Source organism: Drosophila sechellia, chromosome 2R (genome assembly GCF_004382195.2).
Source record: "Drosophila sechellia strain sech25 chromosome 2R, ASM438219v1, whole genome shotgun sequence".
Taxonomy (NCBI): Eukaryota; Metazoa; Arthropoda; class Insecta; order Diptera; family Drosophilidae; genus Drosophila; species Drosophila sechellia.
In genome coordinates, this window is record NC_045950.1 from 12,303,534 (window position 1) to 12,323,533 (window position 20,000).

At 47.1% G+C, this 20,000-nt stretch overlaps 7 protein-coding genes across 9 annotated transcripts; 3 read left to right on the forward strand and 4 right to left on the reverse strand.

The window, feature by feature from the left end:
* Positions 1 to 407: 407 nt before the first annotated feature.
* LOC6609402 (major facilitator superfamily domain-containing protein 6) lies at positions 408 to 3,923 on the reverse strand. 2 transcript variants are annotated; one of them, XM_032716038.1, is made up of 4 exons: positions 3,834 to 3,923; positions 2,317 to 2,533; positions 1,977 to 2,122; positions 408 to 1,915 (listed from the first exon to the last, which is right to left on the reverse strand). In XM_032716038.1, the coding sequence occupies exons 2-4, from the start codon at positions 2,375 to 2,377 to the stop codon at positions 506 to 508; spliced, it is 1,617 nt and encodes a 538-aa protein (XP_032571929.1). In that variant the 5' UTR covers positions 2,378 to 2,533; positions 3,834 to 3,923; the 3' UTR covers positions 408 to 505. The 2 variants fall into 2 exon arrangements, with proteins under 2 accessions (XP_032571929.1, XP_002034087.1); XM_002034051.2 differs by lacking the exon at positions 3,834 to 3,923 and adding an exon at positions 3,232 to 3,447.
* Positions 3,681 to 7,030, forward strand: LOC6609403 (transferrin). Of its 2 annotated transcripts, XM_002034052.2 has the most exons (4): positions 3,681 to 3,913; positions 4,757 to 5,124; positions 5,191 to 5,493; positions 5,558 to 7,030. In XM_002034052.2, exons 1-4 carry the CDS (start codon positions 3,820 to 3,822, stop codon positions 6,935 to 6,937), a joined length of 2,145 nt encoding a protein of 714 aa, XP_002034088.1. In that variant the 5' UTR covers positions 3,681 to 3,819; the 3' UTR covers positions 6,938 to 7,030. The 2 variants fall into 2 exon arrangements, with proteins under 2 accessions (XP_002034088.1, XP_032571926.1); XM_032716035.1 differs by lacking the exon at positions 4,757 to 5,124 and having other exon boundaries at positions 3,833 to 3,913.
* Positions 7,031 to 7,415: 385 nt separating this feature from the next.
* Positions 7,416 to 11,248, forward strand: LOC6609404. Its single transcript, XM_002034053.2, has 3 exons — positions 7,416 to 7,502; positions 7,920 to 10,016; positions 10,147 to 11,248. Exons 1-3 carry the CDS (start codon positions 7,467 to 7,469, stop codon positions 11,164 to 11,166), a joined length of 3,153 nt encoding a protein of 1,050 aa, XP_002034089.2. The 5' UTR covers positions 7,416 to 7,466; the 3' UTR covers positions 11,167 to 11,248.
* Positions 11,249 to 11,475: 227 nt separating this feature from the next.
* On the reverse strand, positions 11,476 to 12,215 carry LOC6609405 (thyrotroph embryonic factor). The gene has a single exon (XM_032716050.1). It carries the CDS (start codon positions 12,156 to 12,158, stop codon positions 11,580 to 11,582), a length of 579 nt encoding a protein of 192 aa, XP_032571941.1. The 5' UTR covers positions 12,159 to 12,215; the 3' UTR covers positions 11,476 to 11,579.
* A 2,161-nt stretch (positions 12,216 to 14,376) lies between these two features.
* On the forward strand, positions 14,377 to 15,109 carry LOC6609406. The gene is made up of 2 exons (XM_002034055.2): positions 14,377 to 14,660; positions 14,718 to 15,109. Exons 1-2 carry the CDS (start codon positions 14,467 to 14,469, stop codon positions 14,971 to 14,973), a joined length of 450 nt encoding a protein of 149 aa, XP_002034091.2. The 5' UTR covers positions 14,377 to 14,466; the 3' UTR covers positions 14,974 to 15,109.
* Positions 15,110 to 15,713: 604 nt separating this feature from the next.
* Positions 15,714 to 18,358, reverse strand: LOC6609407. The gene is made up of 2 exons (XM_032715979.1): positions 16,541 to 18,358; positions 15,714 to 16,470 (listed from the first exon to the last, which is right to left on the reverse strand). Exons 1-2 carry the CDS (start codon positions 18,126 to 18,128, stop codon positions 15,818 to 15,820), a joined length of 2,241 nt encoding a protein of 746 aa, XP_032571870.1. The 5' UTR covers positions 18,129 to 18,358; the 3' UTR covers positions 15,714 to 15,817.
* Positions 18,359 to 18,414: 56 nt separating this feature from the next.
* On the reverse strand, positions 18,415 to 19,416 carry LOC6609408. The gene is made up of 2 exons (XM_002034057.2): positions 19,022 to 19,416; positions 18,415 to 18,965 (listed from the first exon to the last, which is right to left on the reverse strand). Exons 1-2 carry the CDS (start codon positions 19,287 to 19,289, stop codon positions 18,490 to 18,492), a joined length of 744 nt encoding a protein of 247 aa, XP_002034093.1. The 5' UTR covers positions 19,290 to 19,416; the 3' UTR covers positions 18,415 to 18,489.
* Between the last annotated feature and the right edge of the window lie 584 nt (positions 19,417 to 20,000).

Sequence of the window (20,000 nt, forward strand, 5' to 3'; positions counted from 1 at the left end):
GATTGGAAGCCAAAACAATCTTTAATTCCTCTCATTTTTTTTTAGCTATTTCGGAAAGGTTTCTTTGAGAAATCAGTAGAAATATGTATATTTTAAGTTGTTAATCTAGAACTATAATTCTATAACTTAACTGAAATCCCAAGCATGCAGATGAGTGTCAAACCCGTAACAGACTTTCAATTCTCGATCATTGGAACAGGCCGATCGGGCCAGTTTCGTTAATATATGGAGTGGGAATCACTCGCCATTTAAGCGAGGCATCTGCCTGGCCCAAGATTCACTTTCAATGGGTTCTTTTGTGCGATGCTCGGGTATTATATAACCATATTGACAGCTGGAGGGGCCGGAGCACTTGAGATCGCGTGTGCGCCAACAATCGAATCGAACAAACAAAAACCGAGAGCAAAGTCATTCAACTTTTGGACAACTTGTCTTTCTTTTTTTTTTTCTCGTAAAAAATGCGTACAAAAATATGCAACAAAAATGGCATGTGATGTTACTATGTCTATCCCAAACGAATCTCCTCCATTTCCTGAGCGGGCGGCTGCTTGATCTCCTGTTCCGTGGGCGGTGCATATCCCTGTTTCGGCAGGAATTGCCTCTTCCTGGAGGTGGGACGTATAACGATGTGGGCTACGCATGTGCAAATGGCAGCTATGGCAAAGTATTTGAAGCTCTCTCGTCCTCCCAGGCTCTTGAACATGAGTCCGCCGATTAGGGATCCGATGGAGAAGCCAAGTCCATCGTCCATGCCGGCCATCAATCCCTGAACGGTGGCCGATGTTCCCGGAGGAGCCACCGCCGAGGCGTAGGCCACGATGCACGTGTAGCACAAGGCATAGGTAATGCCCTGGAAAAAGAGCTCCACGCCCACCAGATACCAGGGATTGGGAATCCACGAAATCAGCGACAGTCGCACAGCGTAGAAGAAAAAGCACATGCTCATGCAGTGCACATAGCCCAGTTTCTTGATGATCTTTCCGCTGTAGAAGAAGAAGGGCACCTCGCCGGCTAGGCACTCGGCGGCCACCACCAGACCTTCGATCAACTTGATCTGGTGCATGTAACCAGTGGCCTCAGCCACCTGCTCCAAGTGCCAGAACATGAAGTATATGATGAAGGAGTCAATGATGCCCGCCATCGTGGCGAAGAACAGGAAGACCAGAATGGGTGGCTTGCGTACCAATTGCCAAACATCGCTCCAGATGGACTCGGATCCACCCAGTTTCGGCAGCTTCAGCTTGGACACACTGAACAGGTCAAGCAAACTGAACACGCACATGATGATCAAGGCAGGTGTCAGACTTTTGACCGCATCCGTGGTCCACCAGTTCACGACGATTCCAGCTAGCATGGCAGTGGCTCCAAAACCAATGGTGCCCCACACTCGTTGTGCTCCATACTTTTCCTGCTCCTCATCGCCCAGAAGGTCGAAGCAACAGGCATCGGATATGGAGTTCGTCACGTTGAAGCCAACGATTCCAATGCAGAGCAGGCATACGAATAGCCAGAATTTGCCAGCTCCATAGATGCAGCTATTTACGTGGCGCACCTCGCAGGATGCATTGATCCAATCGATGGTTGCAGGTTGCGTGAGGCAGATGTGGTAACTCTCTTTGCCATGAAGCAGATTCTGGTTGAGATTAAGGCCCGACTCGTTGGCTACGATAAGAGCGAAGAATTCGCCTGCTTCCTTTTCCTGAATGCATTTTGCCTGGTGCGTGGTTTGACAAAATGCGTTGGAGGATTGGATAATGGCATTGCAATCGTTTGGATTCCCCAATAAAGTTACATTCCATTGGGCACTTCCCTCGTCCAATGGAATGAAATGTGAGTTGTCGGGCAGGAAATAGAAGCCGGCGAAGGCCAGTGTCATGATGAGGATAAGGGCGATGAAGATGAACTTGCGCAGGCTCTGCAAGGGAGATTTTAGTTTTAGTATTTATATTATAAGTTACTATGCATATTAAGCTCACCGTGAAATAATCGGCTAGGAAACCCACCAAGGGTTTGGCTAAAACATAGAGTAGGGGCAAGGCGGCCGTAATATAGCCCATAACATCCGGTGGAACACCGATCTGCTTGCCGATCACCGACAGTTGCGGCAGTATGGGTCCCATGGCTAAAAGTAGACAATTTGCAGATAAGTTTATAAATGTTTCGACTGATTTCCAAGAAATTTTCCTAAAATTGCAGCAGATTCTACCATCGTATATTCGATAATTTCAGCGATAAGAAGATTTTGATTCGAAAGTATAACAAGAATTGCGAAATCGGCTCTAATTTTGGATTGTTAAGATATAACTTTACACTCACCCGCCATGAAAAAGAAGAAATGTGCCTTGATGGGCAGCAGGCGCCTGTTCAATCGCACCATTGTCCAGTCTGTTAGTTATGGCTAGTGTATCACAGTTCGGATTTCTCCATGCAATCCTCTGGTTATGCCGGGTGAGGAGGTGCCTTCTACCCAGTTAAGATCATAATTTTCGCACGTCTGCCGTTCGCCGTTCGAAGTTCTTAAGGGATCTGTCGTCTGGTGGTGAGAGTGTTTAAATAGTCACAGCCATATGGATGTAAATCAGAGAATGCTAAACTATATCTAATCACATCGCGATAAGATGCTAGTCCAGACTATATAGAAGTCTGTAGTCGGCTGCATAAAAGTTCTATTGAGATAGCCAAAGGAGCATAACACTCCGGAACAACGAATCTTATCTTGATTAAGACCGTATGTGCGATAAAGATTTTAGGGCCTGCCATAATAAATATGCCTTTGAGGCATGCCCAAGATCCAGGATCCCCACTTGTGCCATTCAACTCAATTAGTTATTGCGCGCGTTGTGTAAGTTCCATATAACTTATATATACTTTGTTAAAAAAAACCAAATGACTTGTAAACTTGACACAGAAAAAATTGCTCATTTGCCAAACCCGAAATAATAATAATCGTTGGCACCAACTTTCAACTTTCGTAGATTGATCATTAATCAAACACAATTTGGAAATCCGTAGAAATAGCAGGGGAGTTACGGAAAAAAACCCAAGGTGCGTGAATGATGCTAACTCAAGTTTTAACCGGGAAGCCATAGAAGTGCTTCACTTGACTACGTTTAGTTGTGATGAGCAAAAGTTTTGAATACAATGAAATTGCACGACTGTGTACAGTTTTAATTAAGTGTATTGATTATCTGTCGAGCAATTAGGTTCATTAGATTAAAATAATCCACCCACAAGTGACGATTTCCCTGAGATCAAGTTGTACGAGTATATGGACGCCAAGAGCTGCGGTCAGAGACTGAGGCAAGCAAACAATGCCGAAAGGCATGCAGTTCGTATGGAAACTGATAAGTCAAGTTGGCCGATAAGGCGTCCGTCAATCATATGGTGGGTATATACATACCAACCATAATTGATAAAGCGCAGACTGGTCAGCTGCTTAATGGATAGGATTAATGATTTTGTTTATACAGGTAAACAGGTAATCCCCGCTTAGATTCTCTCCCAAAAGGCGCTAATCAATCAGAGAGCTATCCAAAAAACCCCGCCTGACTCATCATCAGCTGTGCGTAGCTGCTTTGTATTCCATTATTATCCACTGGCGATCTCGCTCTGCAGCCGGAGCTTGGAGCTTGCTCGGATCTGGTTTTACTTGCTGGCATCTGGGAGAGGGCTGGGGCTTCAGTCGCCGTCGATCTTCCAATGCGAGTGGTTCGGGCTTGAAGCCAACTAGTCATTGAGTAACTAACCTAATCCCGACTATTAGCCGATCTCCAGTGAGAATTAACAATTAACGAGCAGTTGACGCAATCGAAGCTCAGAATGCAGTGGCTTACACTTATTTTGGTGGTGCTGTTTGCCTCGTTCTTATCAAAATCAATGTGCGTGGCTGTGCAACCGCCCGATGATGGAAAATGTAAGTCAATCAAAGATGAGGGGCGTATTGCCTTTTGTCTGGAAATACAAATAAAAAAGTATGCAAACTGGGCGAAATTAGTAAACGAACTGATGGCGATAAGTGATAGATGAGCTTGTGATTGTAATTAAAATTATTGTTAAAGCTTAACTAAGATGTATCTCAATTATTAGCAAGAAGTATACCAATCATCTAAGGCATTAAACTATGAAATAAGAAGCTGTAAAGGCTGACAGCAGCTGATTATATTTCAAATATATATGCTATCTTCTCAAGCAACAATGTTAGTCAGTCTAAAAAGTGGTTTAGAGTAAAAACAAACTTTTAATTGCAATTCCTACACAGTCAGGTTCATAAAAACCGTTTCAAAAACCACCAATCATGTATCTTTAAATCGAAATGCAATGCGGGAGAGCATACGACCTTCGGCACTCCACCGGGTGTAATCAAAATCCGCTAGAGACAGCCGTTCAAAAAACCTGTCCCGACCTTGGAGCTCGTGATCCACTGCCCAAAAAAGCGTCCGGGCAGAACTGACTTGTCTCCAGTTTGCACCACTAAGCGAATTCTGCGAATGCAGCGACTTAATCAGGTTTTCCCCGACAACTGCGTTTAAAAAAAAAAAAATTCCCTGAGGGGAATTTTTAATTTAAAACAGACAGGTGAAATACCCCGCTCAGATAATAATCTTTTCCGAAAAACTGCATGCGAAAGATACTTCAAAATAAACACAATCATAATTAATGCCGCGGCTGGTAACTGGTTTTTCGCCGCTCGTATACTAAGCAGATGTCCAAACTTTATACAAAGATTAACTTGCTCCTCCTCCACCTCCTCCCGCAGTGCGTGTTTGTGTGGTGGAATCGCGTGGCGTTTATCGGAAAACCCCCAAGTTCTGTCCGCTGCTGGAGGCGAAGAGCAACATCGAGTGCGTCATTGGCGTGGATCGATTGGATTGCGTGAGGCGTATCCACAAGGGCACCGCCCACTTTGGAGTGCTCACCTCGGAGGATCTGGTGGCCGCCCGCTGGGCCAGCGTGGAGATCCTGGTGGCCAGCGAGTTGCGCTCCCACGAGTCGCACTTTGAGTACGAAATTGTGGCGGTGGTGGACAACAACGCCAATATCCATACAGTTCATGATCTTCGGGGTGCAAGGCTGTGCCATCCTGGCTACGGTCTGGGCAATCACTGGACAGAGGTCCTGGCTAATGTAGGTCACCTTAATGGCTAACTCATAAAAATACTCCAGTTCTGATTGTGTATGACTCCTTTACAGTACTTTGAAGCTGCCATCGTCTCAAAGACCTGTGATCCCGAAATGACCGTCACGGAAGATCGGATAGCATCCACAGCCAAGTACTTCGGTCCCAGTTGCAAGGCTGGTCCTTGGGTGCCCGATCCCAAGCAGGACCGCATCCTAAAGAACCGATATCCATCGCTGTGCGAGATGTGCTACGAACCGGATAGCTGTGACCAGACCGACAAGCACTGGGGACGCCGCGGAGCTCTCTATTGTCTGACCAGTGGTGGCGGCAACGTGGCCTGGGCTCGTCTGGATGATGTGCGCAGTCATTTTGGAGTGAGTTTGATGCATGCAATCTTTGCTTTAAATATTTCTGAAAAAACATCTTGACTTCTTGTAGTTCTCTGGCATTCCGGCCCAGTCGAATCCCTCGGACTTCAGCTATCTCTGCCCGAATGGTCATCTGCAGCCATTGAACGCCAGTCAACCATGCGTTTGGGTGGCCAAGCCGTGGCCCGTGGTGGCTGCCCGTCGTACCCATGCCGCCCAAGTACAGCGTCTGGTCACTGGACTCAGTCACGACGAGCCAGATAGTTGGCAGCATGCGCTGCTCAGCCTGCTGGAGACTTACCACGTTTTCACTGTGCCACTGGATAATGTCATAGCTATTGATGACTACCTGGACCAGGCCACCGCATTCCAGTCCGCCTACAGCTTCCCGGAATGCAATCCGCCGCGTTCCATTGTCTTCTGCACCACTTCCATCATCCAGCACATCAAGTGCTCCTGGCTGCAGGAGGCTTCTCAAGTTTATGGTGTGCAACCGAACATTCAGTGCGTCCGCACCATAGATGAGAAACAGTGCCTGGATAATACCAAGTTCAAGGAAACAGATGTGGTGTTGGTGGATCAGGAAATGCGCATGAAAGCTCAGCGGGATTACAATCTAGTGCCATTGCTATACGAGTTCGCAGCGGATATGCATGATCGGTATGTGACCATTGCGCTCGTACACAAGGATGCCAAGCTCGAGAGCTTTAAGGATCTCAAAGGAGCCAGAGCCTGCTTGCCATCCTTCGAGGGAGCTGCCCATTTGTCCGTTCAGGAGACTATTGTCAATGCCACTGGCAAGGTGCAATCGCTGCACTCTTTCTTCAACCGCGACTCCTGTTTGTGGAATCCCCAGAGCGGCCGCAAGTGTCCTCTTCACTACCAGGGCGACGAAGGTGCCCTGCGTTGCCTTTCCGAGGGCGCCGACGTGGCCTTTCTCAGCTCGGATGTGTACAAGAAGTATGTGGCCGGCAACCTCACCTCGAATTGGTTGACTCCTGGTAATCACAAGGATTTCCGGGTGTTGTGCCCATACGGCGGCATTGAGAAGCGCTCCCACTTTGAGTACTGCTATCTTCATTGGACCACCCGTGGCCACCTGATGACGCACAACTCCTCGCTGACGCGACGCAATGAGATCTATAACTCTTTGCGCGATATGGATCAGTTGTTTGGTAGGAAGTACAAGAGTGAGACGCGTCCATTTACCCTCTACGGCATCTTTGATAAAAGGAACAATGTGCTGTTCCGGGACGACACCGATGGGCTTCTGGGCCTCCAGGAGCTGCACCGCGACAATGCCAAGCGCGTGATGGAGCACATCTACGATCGGTATGCCAATACCCAGTACTACAGGAATTTCGACGAGAGTGGAGCCACGAAATCCAGTCATAACTTGGGGAAATTGCTTGCCTGCTTATTATTTGTAGTGGGTCAGCTGTTTGCCTAGTCCTGAGCTCAACACTAATCTTATTTATTGTGATATTACGCTAAACTTAAGTTAAGAATAACAATGGCTTCAAACCGAGCTTTATCACCCAAACGTACTTTTTAAATTTGAAAAAGGGCGGTTATTGTCGATAGAAAAATATCGGATGAAGAATCGATAACATTAGCTAATCAAAGGTGGTTTAAGTTTAAAATGCATTTAAACAGTTCAGAGTTATACGCTCTTAATTAAAGCATCACATTGTAATGAACGTTGAAAAGAAATAACTAAATTTAATGAAATCTTTTTTTAATACCTACCAGTTGCATTTAAGCATGCCAGCTCTTTTCAGCACTGGCGGATCAGCTGATTGTGTTATTGCTGGCCTCTTTGTTGTTGCTATGTACAAGGATTTGGTTGCCAGGGAAACAGGAAAAAATGTCACAACTGAGCTGCATTACGATTGATTAAATTTACGTGGCACACGGCATTTCCTTCTATTAATTCGCAGTGTATTTAAGCACATTAAACAGCATTTATTCCTTCTAAAATGTCAAAAAATGCTGGGCGAACCAGCAGCAAAAACGTAAGCCCAGAGAAAGGCACTTAAAAACGGCAGAAAATATATATATTAAAAGCACAAATATATACACCTTTCCATTGATTGGCAGCCAACAGCGATTTCACTTATTTGCACATCAATTTCACTCGCTCACAAAACCAAACAAACGTACTTTTTACCATTTACACCTGGCGCACTGTTAGATTTACAGCTTAGTTTTCGAGTTAATGGCAATAAAAGCCTTATTGCCCAATAGCACACACCTTAGCATTTTAATAGCGCAGCACATATGTAATAGCATTCAATTAAAACTAATAAACGAACCGATCGCCACACACAAAAAAAAAAATTTAGGATTGGGTCAGTGTTGTAAAATGCTAAGGAACAGTGCTGAGCACCCCGACAAGCTGTTATGATTTCAAAAATCTTTTCGAATTGCAGGTCAAAACGGAAGTTTCAAGGAAGGTCACCAAATCACCAGCAACAAGTGTACCGGCCACCACAAGGGAATCGAAGGAGCGAAGGTCACTGGCCAAACAACCGGATAGCTTGGAAGGTGAAAAAATTGCGAGGAAAACCACAACAGCAGCGCAAACTACGACCGCCAGCAAAAAGCCATTAGCCACGGGGAAAAACAAGGAAAGGGAGTCCTTTAGCAAGAGGACCACTCCGTCCCCAGGTGCATTGCGTGCCACCACCAGACACACAGCCACGACCACAAACCCACCCCTGCAGTCCAAGACCACCAAGACCGCGAAGCCCGTGGCCAAATCGAAGCCCAATGCAGTTCTGGACACGTATCACAGTGTTACCGTCGCCTCGCCACCGCAAAAGCGCAGAGGACAGGGGGAGCAGGAGAAGGAATCGCCCACGCCTTCATCAAAAGAATATTCCCCTGTTGCACAGGCTAAAAAGGAGCACAAGCCCCCGTCTCCTTCCAAGGGAGATGCTCGTGTTGTTCCAGCAAGATCCAGAACTTACACCCGCACCTTGGATCCCGAGGAAGTGGTTATCCTTAAGCGTGAATCCGCCAAGCAAAGGAGCGAAGTGGAGACGAAGGAATCAGAGCCTGTAAAACAGCCAGTGGCCTTTGAAGTCAAGTTCGATGAAGCCAAAAAGACAGAACCAGAGTCCGATCACTACTCCGATGACTTTGAGTCCTATGAATCGGATTTCGAAACCGATGCCAGCACGCCCGAGGAGGAGGAATCCGATGAAGCGCAGGAAACCTCATCCTCCGATGCGGAAGTGGAGGAGGAGCGGGAGGAAGAGGATTCGGAGCCCACCCAAAATCCCATCACGGTGATCCAACGCGACAAGGATCATGAGCGGAAATTGGACTCAGGTCATTATGACATGCATTTGCGCAGGAATCCCTTGAGCAGTCTGTCCACTCAGAATCAGTATGATAGCTTCGATACCAATTCGATGGCCAACTCAGAGCAACTGGACTCCGGCATTAGCACCACTGGCTTGGAAAAGCCCCGGAGTGGAGAGGCTAACGTGTACTACGGTGGCTACTCGGGATTCGTTTCCCATCCCGTGATCAGTCGTCGCGGCGAAGAGCTGATGGCCAAATTGCGTTTCGACCAACTGAACTACCACCTGTTCGAGATGAAACCGCTCAGCTACGAGGGATTCATGCAGAGTTATGGAAAGCTGAATGCCAGTCAAGTGGCCACGCAGACGCAGTCACCCCAAATGGACGGCGAGTGCCAGACGCTGGAGGTGCACAGTCGGAGCAGTTGGACCCAGCATCCACCGCACTATGGTGGGCAATGCGTCCTCAGCTGCAGTGTCGATGCAGAGCTGGATGAAACATGGAGCAAGCAACCTGCAGATGAATACGAAGCTAGCATTTCTCAATTGGAGCAACTGCATCGCCTGGAGCAGACGCGCTCCCAGCAACTGCAGCAAAAGAGATTGGCCAAGAGCACGGATCTGGAGCGACTGAATTCGTTTCTTCACAAGGCCGGCAGATTCGTGGGACTGGTTTTGGAGGCCAATAAAAACCACGGCCAGGGGAACTGTCCTCGAAATGTACCACTTCAGACTGGACTGCTGAACGCTCTGCCTGTGCGCCGAATCTTTGGGAGTGCCGGAAATGGACACCTGGTGGTCACCGTGCATGAGTGTCCTCCGGACAGCAATGTCTATAAGGAGGACTTTGCCAGCCTGCTAATGGTGTGGTCACTGGCCAATCCCGGCCAGCCGTTGCGCCTGCTCTCCACCTGGGCGGAAGTCAGTCGTGTGGCACTCTCTGGACAGGCCCAGGATATCGTGGTGGCCGGACTGAGAGATGGCAGTGTGGCTATGTGGGATCTGCGCGAGACGCACAGCTACTGTTCCAAGTTGGATGGCCATCTAACCCATTTTGCAGCCACACAATCGGTGGTTCCCATGCCGGAGCAGCAGGACAAGGAGGTAAATGCCATGGATCTGGGCGCTGTGGTGGATGTGCGCAGCTTTAGATCACACTTGACTACTGGAGGAGTAGCTGCAACTAGTGGTTTGCAGACGACGTACAAGGAAGTTCAGGTAGGTTTTAATTTAGTATACATTTATTAATTTATTCTTCCAATTAACTAAATACATATATATATATTGCAACAACTATAAAGATCTATATGGATACATAAATTTAATCATATATGCAATCCTTTGACAGTACGCCTCGCTGAATGACTCCGGCCTGCTGACCATGTGGACCCTGGTGGAGGGCGCCTTGTCCAGCAACAGCAACGAGTTCAGTTCGCCATGGGCACGGGTGAAGCTCCTGCAGAGTGGCAGCTGTGATCTGAGGAGCTATCTGGAGCGACGCCTCCTGAAGAGCCATCAGAGTGCGTACGAGAAGACCAAGTCCCTGTTCCAGGGCAACATATACAGCGATGATGTGCTGCGCGAGCTGAATGAGACGCAAACGCTGACCACGGCGCTCCAGGGACAGGGATTGCAGGGCCTGCGCTTCACCAGCATCGATACGGGCAGTGAGCTCATCTACGTGTGCACCAATCGGAACTTTGTGCTCTGCTGCACCCGTAGTTTAAAGACGGAGCGCTTCTCGAGGATCGCTGTGAACGAAAGTCGTTTCCTGTTCCCCACCTCGTTGTGTGTGCTCTCCAATGAGAACTATGTGGCCGTGGGTCTGTCCAATGGATCTGTGATGATACTCAACTGCAATCAGCGGCTGCGGCAGCGACAGAGGAATCAGCAGAGGCCCAAGACCGGACTTCCGCCGGCCACGGATGAGCCCGATCCCGAGACGGGCAAATCGTGTGCTATTCAAAACATCATACTCAACGAGCGAAGATCATTTGACCAGCAGATGGATCACAATCCATCGTACGATGCCCGACCCAACACAGCTCTGGAGCTGATTGAGCGACCCAGACGATCCTACGAAATGAGGGTCTTTGACCAGCAGCTGCTCCTAAGCGGCAGCGGTCTGCGCCAGCATCTCGTCCAGGCCCTGATCCTCTCCAGCGACGGCTGGCAGCTTTCTGCCCTCACCAATGGCACTGTGCGTCACTACGATTTCTATCGCGACAGGGAGTTACCCGTGGAGGAGCCAATGGACACTCGCCTCAAGGTGACGGACATTGCCGGTGCTCGCAGTTCTGGACAGGAACAGGTTCTGCTCATCCTGGACTCGGCTGGAAAGGTGCAGTCGCGCACTCTGGACTACTAGCTTGTTAAATATTTTCTAATTATTTGTATGTGTTTGTTGAAAACTTTTCTAAAATGAAATAAACTCGAACTAGTCCTACTCACTTTTAATCAATTTTAATGGTTTCTATTGCACAATTTGTGATATATAAATGATATATATATGAATTTATAGCACTATTGTGATTTAGGAATATATTCCTTAACTTAGTAGATGGGCCAATATTTATATATCTGAATAACATATTTTTTCAAGGGGCACTTGCATATACATATATGAGTATACATATATACACATATGACTATATTATCAGAATATCCTTAGTATTTATTTTAAACATTTATTAACATCAAACTAAATAATCTCACTAGCTTCCCTCATTGATATGTACACTTTTCCATCTGCCCCCGCAACCTGGTAACTTATCCGACAAGTCACACCTGCCTGGCCATGGACAACATGCCGCCGGCTGTTGTGGCTCCGAGGAGCTGGCGCACCGTTTGCAGCTCATCGCGAAGCGCCAAGACCTGCGCCCGCAGAATGGAGTTCTCCTGCTCCAGCAGCGCCGCTCGGAATGCTATCCTATCCTCGCGGATTTTACGAGCATCCCTGGACTTCTTGGCCGCCTCGTTGTTTCGCTTGCGCCGTTCAAAGTACTTGGCATCCTTTTGAGCCTCCGGAATGGGTCGCTTTTCGCCGCGGACGCGACGGTGCACAAAACCCGGAAACATGCCGCCTCCAATCACGCCCACACGATTGAGCTCCATCAGCGGAAATTCCAGGGCCTGGAGAGCGTGACTTGGTGGTGCGATGTACTCAAAAGCGGGTAAAGATTCCGACGATCTCTTGGCACCGATCATGCCAGGAAAGCCCAGACCGGTCAATCGGAGATTCTGGGGAATGGAAATGGAGTAGGACGGACTGTTCTTGGACTCCAGTTCCGCATCCAGTTCAGAGTGCATCGATATGGTCTCGGTGACATCCAGGATGGGCGACTGGGCGGGCGAGTGCATCCTTTATCGGTGACTTCCGTTCGCGCCGACGGCCGGGCTATATCTGAATCCAGCTCCTGGCTAAGGAGCCCGCTACTGGCGACCACCTTCCTGCCGCGGTAATTATAGGTTCTTGTCACACAACTCCCCCCCCACGTACACACACACACACACCCCCATTTTGGGGCTAATTCTAAGCAAGCCACAGCCCTCCATCGCCGGCTGATTCAACCAATCACGCAATGTTGACTGTAATTATTCGTCAAATACATGACACTTGGCCGGGGCCGCATGGCATTTATTTGTGCTGCCCGGTTACAAGGACTTCATATAACTGGTTAGCCAGATTACATGCCCCAGCCCAGTCCAGTCTCCCTCACCCCGCCAGCCGCCCACTTCTTGGCCCTTGGAGTTGGCCAACTGTTATGTGGTGGGGCGGAGATAGTAAGGCTTACCTATTGTCCATGCGCTGACCAATGAGAGTGACCCTGGCTATCGACCGGCATTTTGTGGACGAATGTTCCACGATAACAGCGGTTATAGTCTGAAATAGGCGTGGTGGAAGGCCCAAAAGTAATTGCACTCACTGAAAGTAATCCTTTAGAATATCTTACTATATAGCTAAACATAGGATATACCATTTTTAGTCATTACATAAAAATGAATCGATCCAAATTTAACCAATAAATTGATTTATAGATATTCTATTACTTATCCTTGATCCTTAAACTGTTAGTTCTTGTCAATTCCAATCACTTCAATGCACGTGATCAGTTATTCTAGCCATATCTTCAATTGATCTATATGAACTTTTTATTTCCAAGGATTTTCAGTCTTAAAGGATTTTTCCAGCGTGTACCAATCGATTTCAGTAGTCCTCAGAGGAATAGGTTCCCCTCCTTTTTTTTTAGCATATTATCGTGAAAAATATCCTGGCTTAAATCCAAGAGTTGTCATTTCCGAGGCAGCTGCTGCCTGGAGGAATCTATCGGTGTCCCAAAAGTATCGATACCGCCGGATGGCGTAAGATGAACGTCACAGGCGTCGACATGCATTGCAAAATTGCTGATATGAGATGAATTAAAAAACGATTTTAAGTTGTGCTAAAGACAAAGTATAATAAGCTAACTGTGAATCAAATGTATATTCAGAGTGTGCACAGAAAATTTACATAAGAATGTATAAAAATATTATTCAATATTTGTAACCTAACCTAAATTCTTGTTATGTAGATCCCATGACTTAAATACGACTATCTTTCTCTCTCTCTCTGTCCTTCAGCCCAAGATGTTTTAATATTATCATATTATTATTATCAATTTTCAAAGGTTATCTCTATAAAATCATTCGAGTATTACTCTTGCATTTAATTTGCTAAAACTGCAAAAAAACCGCAGTGTCAGAAAGTTGCAATTTGCCTAATCCGCTATTATTAAGACATCAAAAAGTTGTTACCAACTTTATTTTGATCAAGCATGATTCTTCAAAATCGTAAAATTTCCAAATATGCCCACTCACGACATCCAAGAACCCGCACAGCCAACAACCATCGACATGTAAATGAACTCCGTGTGTCGTCTTCAACCCGTTCCGTTCCGTTTCTGGTTGAGAAAGTGTCACCTGTTTGTTTGCCGGGGGCAAATTGGCAGTTTGGGTCACGGAGTCCTTGCCGTCTCCGGCAACCGGAAGTCGCATCCTTATGGCGCTTCATAATGTATGCGCTAATTTATTATCTGTTGGCAAAAGTTTGGGCCATACATAGTTAACCCTTTGACTGTCATGCCACCGTTGTCGTTTATGGTGTTTTGGCCCAACTGAGAGCTGAGCCCGGACATAATGGATTGCGTGCCGGAGTGACATGTCTGGAGAATTAGAGGCAGTCTAATATCCATCAAAGGGTCGAGTGGGATGGATTCGGAATACATTGTACATATGTACAAGCAGTACGTTTTGGAATCGGTTTGAATTAGTTTGCATTACCAAACCACCAAACTACAACTTCTTTTGACCCACCCTGGGGACCCATAATGCATTGGGAGGATCGTTTTGGACACAGGCTATTTATGCGTTAGACAAATTACCGGGTAATCTAGACAGTAGAAAACGTTATTGCTTCGATGTTTGTTTGGTCAGTAATTGAGGAGCAAACCTCGGGGACTCGCGGTGGACAAACCGTTAATGACACCTTTAATTGGATGACATTAGCACCCAGGGCCTGGGGCATGACCAAGTGGGCCCTGCCCCATCATACAGTCATAGGAATAGGCTTCGCTCAGCCTGTCCCGGAATAGAATTCACCTAACAAGTATTCACCGTACAAAGAAATCGTATGTTTATAAGCAAAGAAATGTGTGACGAAGGATCGATCAGGGAATGTGAGCCCACCACCTTGCGGCTTCCTTTCAACAGCTACCACATCAATTTGCCACTTTATATTTTGGACATGGTGCGCATCTTCCAGGATCATCCCAAGTACAGCAATGGTATCCACGAGGAGCACATCCTGGAGATGCTGGAAAAGGAGTAAGACAGATCGAGTAATGCACTTAATGGTAATGGTAATGCTAATCATCTAAATAGACCCTTCGCCTGTGGCGATCTGGAGTCGCAGGTGAAGACCGCTCTGCTGGACCTAACGGCCAAGGGATTCATACGCTTCATTACCAATGGATACCGCACACTGGGACCCATCGCCAAGCTCTCCAATGCCCGTTCAACGCGCCACTTTAACATGACCTGGCAGCGCATTGCCGAGCTGCAGAAGGTCAACTGTCCGAGCCTGGAGGCGGGATCCATCTCCAGCGGACTCTGCACCCAGCGCGGAGCCAACTACTAAATGATTTCGCTGTTTGTTGTGTTCACCATTTCGTTTATTGAGTTCAGTTCCTTACAGATCAGCAGAGTAACGCGCTACACACAGTCCACACTTCTTCCAAATTGTAATCGTCTAGTAAAATGCTTACAAATCCAAGTTTCGGGGTAGTTGAGTACGGGTGGTCATAATCATCATTATGTTGGGAACACATGTCGCGGGGTCTGCCATCCTTTTGACACTTAACCAGGCTAATTATTGTCAGGGGTTGGAATGTCGCAGGTGTTTATAGGGGAAATGCTTCCGAAACTGATTTCAGTATTACCATTGTGAAGGCCAACTATCCCTGTTTGTGATCTGGAGTACATCCCCGACGAACTGTGCTCCAAAGTGACCCTTGGTCAGGCCCATTACCCTTTTGGCCGAACCGTTTAGATTGTCAACACCAGGACAATGGAGGACACAAGGAGGACCTGTCGTCATCGCAGTCTGCATATGCGCCCGCGAAGCAAACACGCATGGGATCCCGGCCAGGTGGTATTTATTGCCTCTCTAATCGTTGCGGCATAATCTATTAGCACCCCACCCGACAGATCCGCGCTTCCACGTAAAAAACGGTGTCCCTTGATTTTTTGCTTTTGCACATTAAAGGCAATTATTTTTATTGTTTTAGTTCCGAGACAGTTTTGTGTTTGTCATTTGCCAATGGCTGTTCCGCGCTCATAATTGAACCAGCCCCAAGATAGGACATTAATCAAGCCATGTGACATCTGGATAACATGTTGGAACATAGTCAGTTTATTGGGATCGCTCCGAAGTAGCGATAATTCAAAATTTTATTACATTTTATTAACATTATCGTCACGACTTATTTGCTAGCCTGGGCGTAGTTGCGTCGCACTAGCTGTTTAGGTATATCTTTCCAATCGTCCAGGAAGCGAATTAGGAAGCCATCCGGCAGGCGCTGTACCAGGTGTACATTCAACACCATGTTTAGCAGCTTTAACTTGAGATACTCAATGGAATCCATTGTCGTTTGGTGTGTCAGATACTTTGACCTTACAATTCCCTCAATGTGAAAACTAACGCTGCGGTGGGGCTTCAAGCTGTCCACGTTTTCACATGGAGCCAAGCAGATCAGGGGCAGGAACTCCGTGTTGCCGTAATCCACATAGAAGATCATGTACTCATTGGGAAATTCATTGATTATTTGGGCGCGATAGTAGCAACCATCACTGTAGAGAGCAAGTACAGTGTCGAGAAGACGCGGTTTCGACTTGAAGGTCCGTTTGTTAACTGGCACATCCTTTCTGTCCCACACCAACGGCGGAGATCCGTCAAAAAACTGGCCATAAACCTCGGTGGGTCCATTAATGAAGGTGATCTGGATGCTGACAGTGCTGCCGATTTCAACAGGCACTGGTGTATCAAAGATTGTCTCCGGAAGAGCTCTAGCTAGTTCCACATCCTTGGTGGCGCCATTTGGAGCAAAGGGCTCATGAGCCAAACGACAATTGTTACCTTGCAAATAAGCAAATAATTAAACCTTCACCTTTTAAACCAAATTTTCATTTCATTATCTGTAACTTACCCTTAAAGCAGCCATTCAGCTTGGGATCGTAGTGCCGGCAAATGCGTTGCTCGTCCTTGGGACGAAATCCAAGAACTGCCTTCAGAGGATCACTGGTGCTCTCATCGATTTCATTCAGCATGGCTATGTCTTCCTCGGTTATTCCAGCGCGATATTTAGTGGTGGTTGTTTTTGTAGGTCTGCATAATCTATCCATGACCATTTCGGCCACTAGTGTATTATCATTGTTTTCGTGCACTCGAATCTTAATAAACGTGTTAACGAAGCGATGCATATTGTCGATATCACAGTTGATTAAATCGCATCTAATGGCCAGTGCCGGCCACTGCTTGATGTCGTTCGGCAGTTTATATATTGTTTCGTTGCCGACAAGGTGAATGTGATTGCCAAAGTCGATAAGGTACGCATCATATCCTCCACCCGCATTACTTGAGTTGATGGTGATCCGTAAAATGATGTTGTCGGTACTGTCGTAAACAGCAAAAATGTCTCCGTAGTCGGGCAGCTGGTCCAACGCCTTCAATGGCCGTTGTCGCTGGAGCAGCTTCTTAATCCTTTCACAAGTGGAATCCCATTTAGCCACATAGACGCAATTATCCGTTTCGTCCACGTGCACTAAAACGGCATTAACTACAGTATTCTCTGGAAATGCAGCCGTGTTCTTCAAGATTTGATTGTAGATACCACGACTGGTCGTCTCAGTGCCGCCTTTGGGAGGCAATAGGAATAGGTTTTTCTGAGTTTTTGGGAGCTGCTCGTGAACTTTTTCGATGGCTGCAGCAGGGACCTCAGGAGGATTGCTGTTAGTGGTGTTCTTGGGGACCTTGTTGCAGATACCAGTTCCAATCTTTTGAGTTCTTTGTTTCGCAGCCAGAAGGGACTGATTGTCAAAAGTTTCTGAAGCGGAAGCTTCGGGACGCACTGTATTGTTAGTCTTTAAAGTTTCCACGACAATCTTCGAGCCCACTGGGATCTCTTCTTTTTGTAGTTGGAGGAGATCACATTCAATAGACTGGGAACCACCACGACCCTCATCAAGCTGTTTGTGAAAAGGCATAGTCTCCTTTACTTGTAGTTCCATGTTCTTGGAACTTTCCAAAGGCTGCGGAGTAGCAGCCTTACACTCTTTTGAGAGGTTTTCATTGACTACTGTAATCGCGTCGAGCTGGGTTGTCGAAGAGGCTTCCTGCACAGTCACGCAGTCCTCCGAAGCGGAGGAGGGCAGACATTCCACGAAGGCCGGCTTCGAGGACTGACAATCCGCTTGTAAACCTGAGCGAATCTTCGAATCTGGATTGTCGATGGATTTCTCGGAATATTCATGGTCCCCCAATCTGGCAGACTGGCGGTTGATGTGTAGTTGCAGATTCAGCTTCATTACGTGTGCATTCACTTCGCTCAGACTGGCCACCAAGTGATCGTGCAGCGGAATGAGACTCCTGTACTGCGGATCTGCATGCGACAATTTTTCTGTGAGCTCCGTGTGAATTTGATGGACTTCGGTTTGATAGGAGCGTAGATTCCCCTGAAGCTTGTGCATGTTGCTATCAAACAGTTTCATTATCATCGAAATGTCCTCTAGATTCATGTTAAACAAACAATTTAACACGAAAACAATTTAAAGAAAATTCTTCGCGCAGAAGCAAGAGGAAGAGAAGGCAAGCGTTGCCAGATGTTGTGGCGATGAAAGCTTCGATTAACAAAATGCGTGGTCGATGACGATGGTATGGTTGGTGAATTGGCTAATTTACTTGAATTTGGCGGCTGTTCAACAATTTCATCGACTTTTCAGATGTTCCCAAATGAAGTTTGGTTTTCAGTTTAATTTTCTATAAAAAACCACGCATACTAAGACGTAGATATTATCGAATAACTTGTTTTTATTAAAAAAACATAGCCAAATGTATACACAAACAATTTAATAAGTACTACGCCCACTCAAAGTCCTTTCACAGGTGTTCAGTGGGACTCTTGAGCGGTGCCGTGACCGACTTGCTGCAGGACACAAACTCCTTGCTGGGCTGGACACAGCTTTTCTCGCGATCGTAGATGCCCAGAAAGGCGCGGCAATTGGAGCAGTACAGGTACTCATTGTTGTCCGCGGAAATGAGGCAGGGCAGGAAGCACAGAGGCCAGCAGGAGACCACCCAGGCGGCACAGCAGCCGTTGTTCGAGATCTCCGTGGCAGCCTTGATGAGCGGCCGCCTGCTGCTCGCGCAGCACGGACAAAAGATGCGCCCCTCCGCCGGAGTCCAGCGTTCGATGGAGGCGCGATAGCAGCTCCTTCGATGCGCCATCGACTTCTCCACCGGCCGTGAACACGAGCAGCTGGGCTTCTCAGCTTTGTAAGAGGCTTCACTGCCGGCAGCAGGGTCACCGGCGACAGACCCACCACTGCGACCAGAACTCTTCTTTTTGGCCATATCTATCGATGGAGAAGTTACTGAATGACAATCATAGGCAAATGCAAAGAACTCTCACATTTCTCCGCCTTTTCGGCCATTTGGGACTCGGACAGACCCGTCATCTTGCTAATCTTCGAGAGCCGCTCCTCACTGATGCCGTGATCCGCGGCCAGCTTGTGCAGATTCTTGATTTTATCCGTGGTTACTGCGTATATCTCCGGATGATCCTGTTCGATGTGGCGCACCAGTTCACTGGTGTCGTAGCGGGAGCAACGGATCACCTTCATGCAGTGCAAACAACGCAGTGATTGCGTATCACTTGGTTTCGGATTTGTCTGGGACATGGCCCTATTCGCTTTATAACTCTAGAGATACTTTTACAACAGTGGAAAACATTAGACGACGAATGGGTTTTGTTACTGTTATCATTATTTTTTTGATGCGAGAATCCTTGAAGGAAAACTGCTCACTCACTCGTTTTCCATAAACTTAAAACCAACATCGGCGCACACACGCATTAGGATTTATTTTATGCAGATGTGTGAATTGAAAAACCCTCGGCATCAATCAGCTTAAGCCAATGTATATGGTATATGGGTTCTCCCGCCTTCAATAAAGACCAGCAGAGAACAGCAGGTATCCCCAGTGCTATTGTGAAATGGAATCTTTGGAGTGGGGCCACTTGAGCCACCCAACCGTGGACTTGTCGACTTAATCAAATCGCCTTCGAGCACCCTGTATCCATAATGCTCTTTGGCTGCGTCAACATTTTATTGTCAGTCATTTTCCGACACCCCCCGCCGTCCCCTTCATCCGCACAATCGGTTTCGTTCACGTGCCACGCCCCCTTATCCCAACGCCCAAATGATTTTCATCAGGGGCCAAACTTCGCCTACACTTATTTCCATTTTTTTTTTTAATGCTTTGAGTGTGTTTTTCAACATTTTGTCAAAATTGATTTTTTACTGCACTTACGGCATGATGCGACCGTTTTGGGGTTCCACATGGCTCCACATGCTTCCGTGTGCCCCATACACAGTGGGAAGCTTAGAATG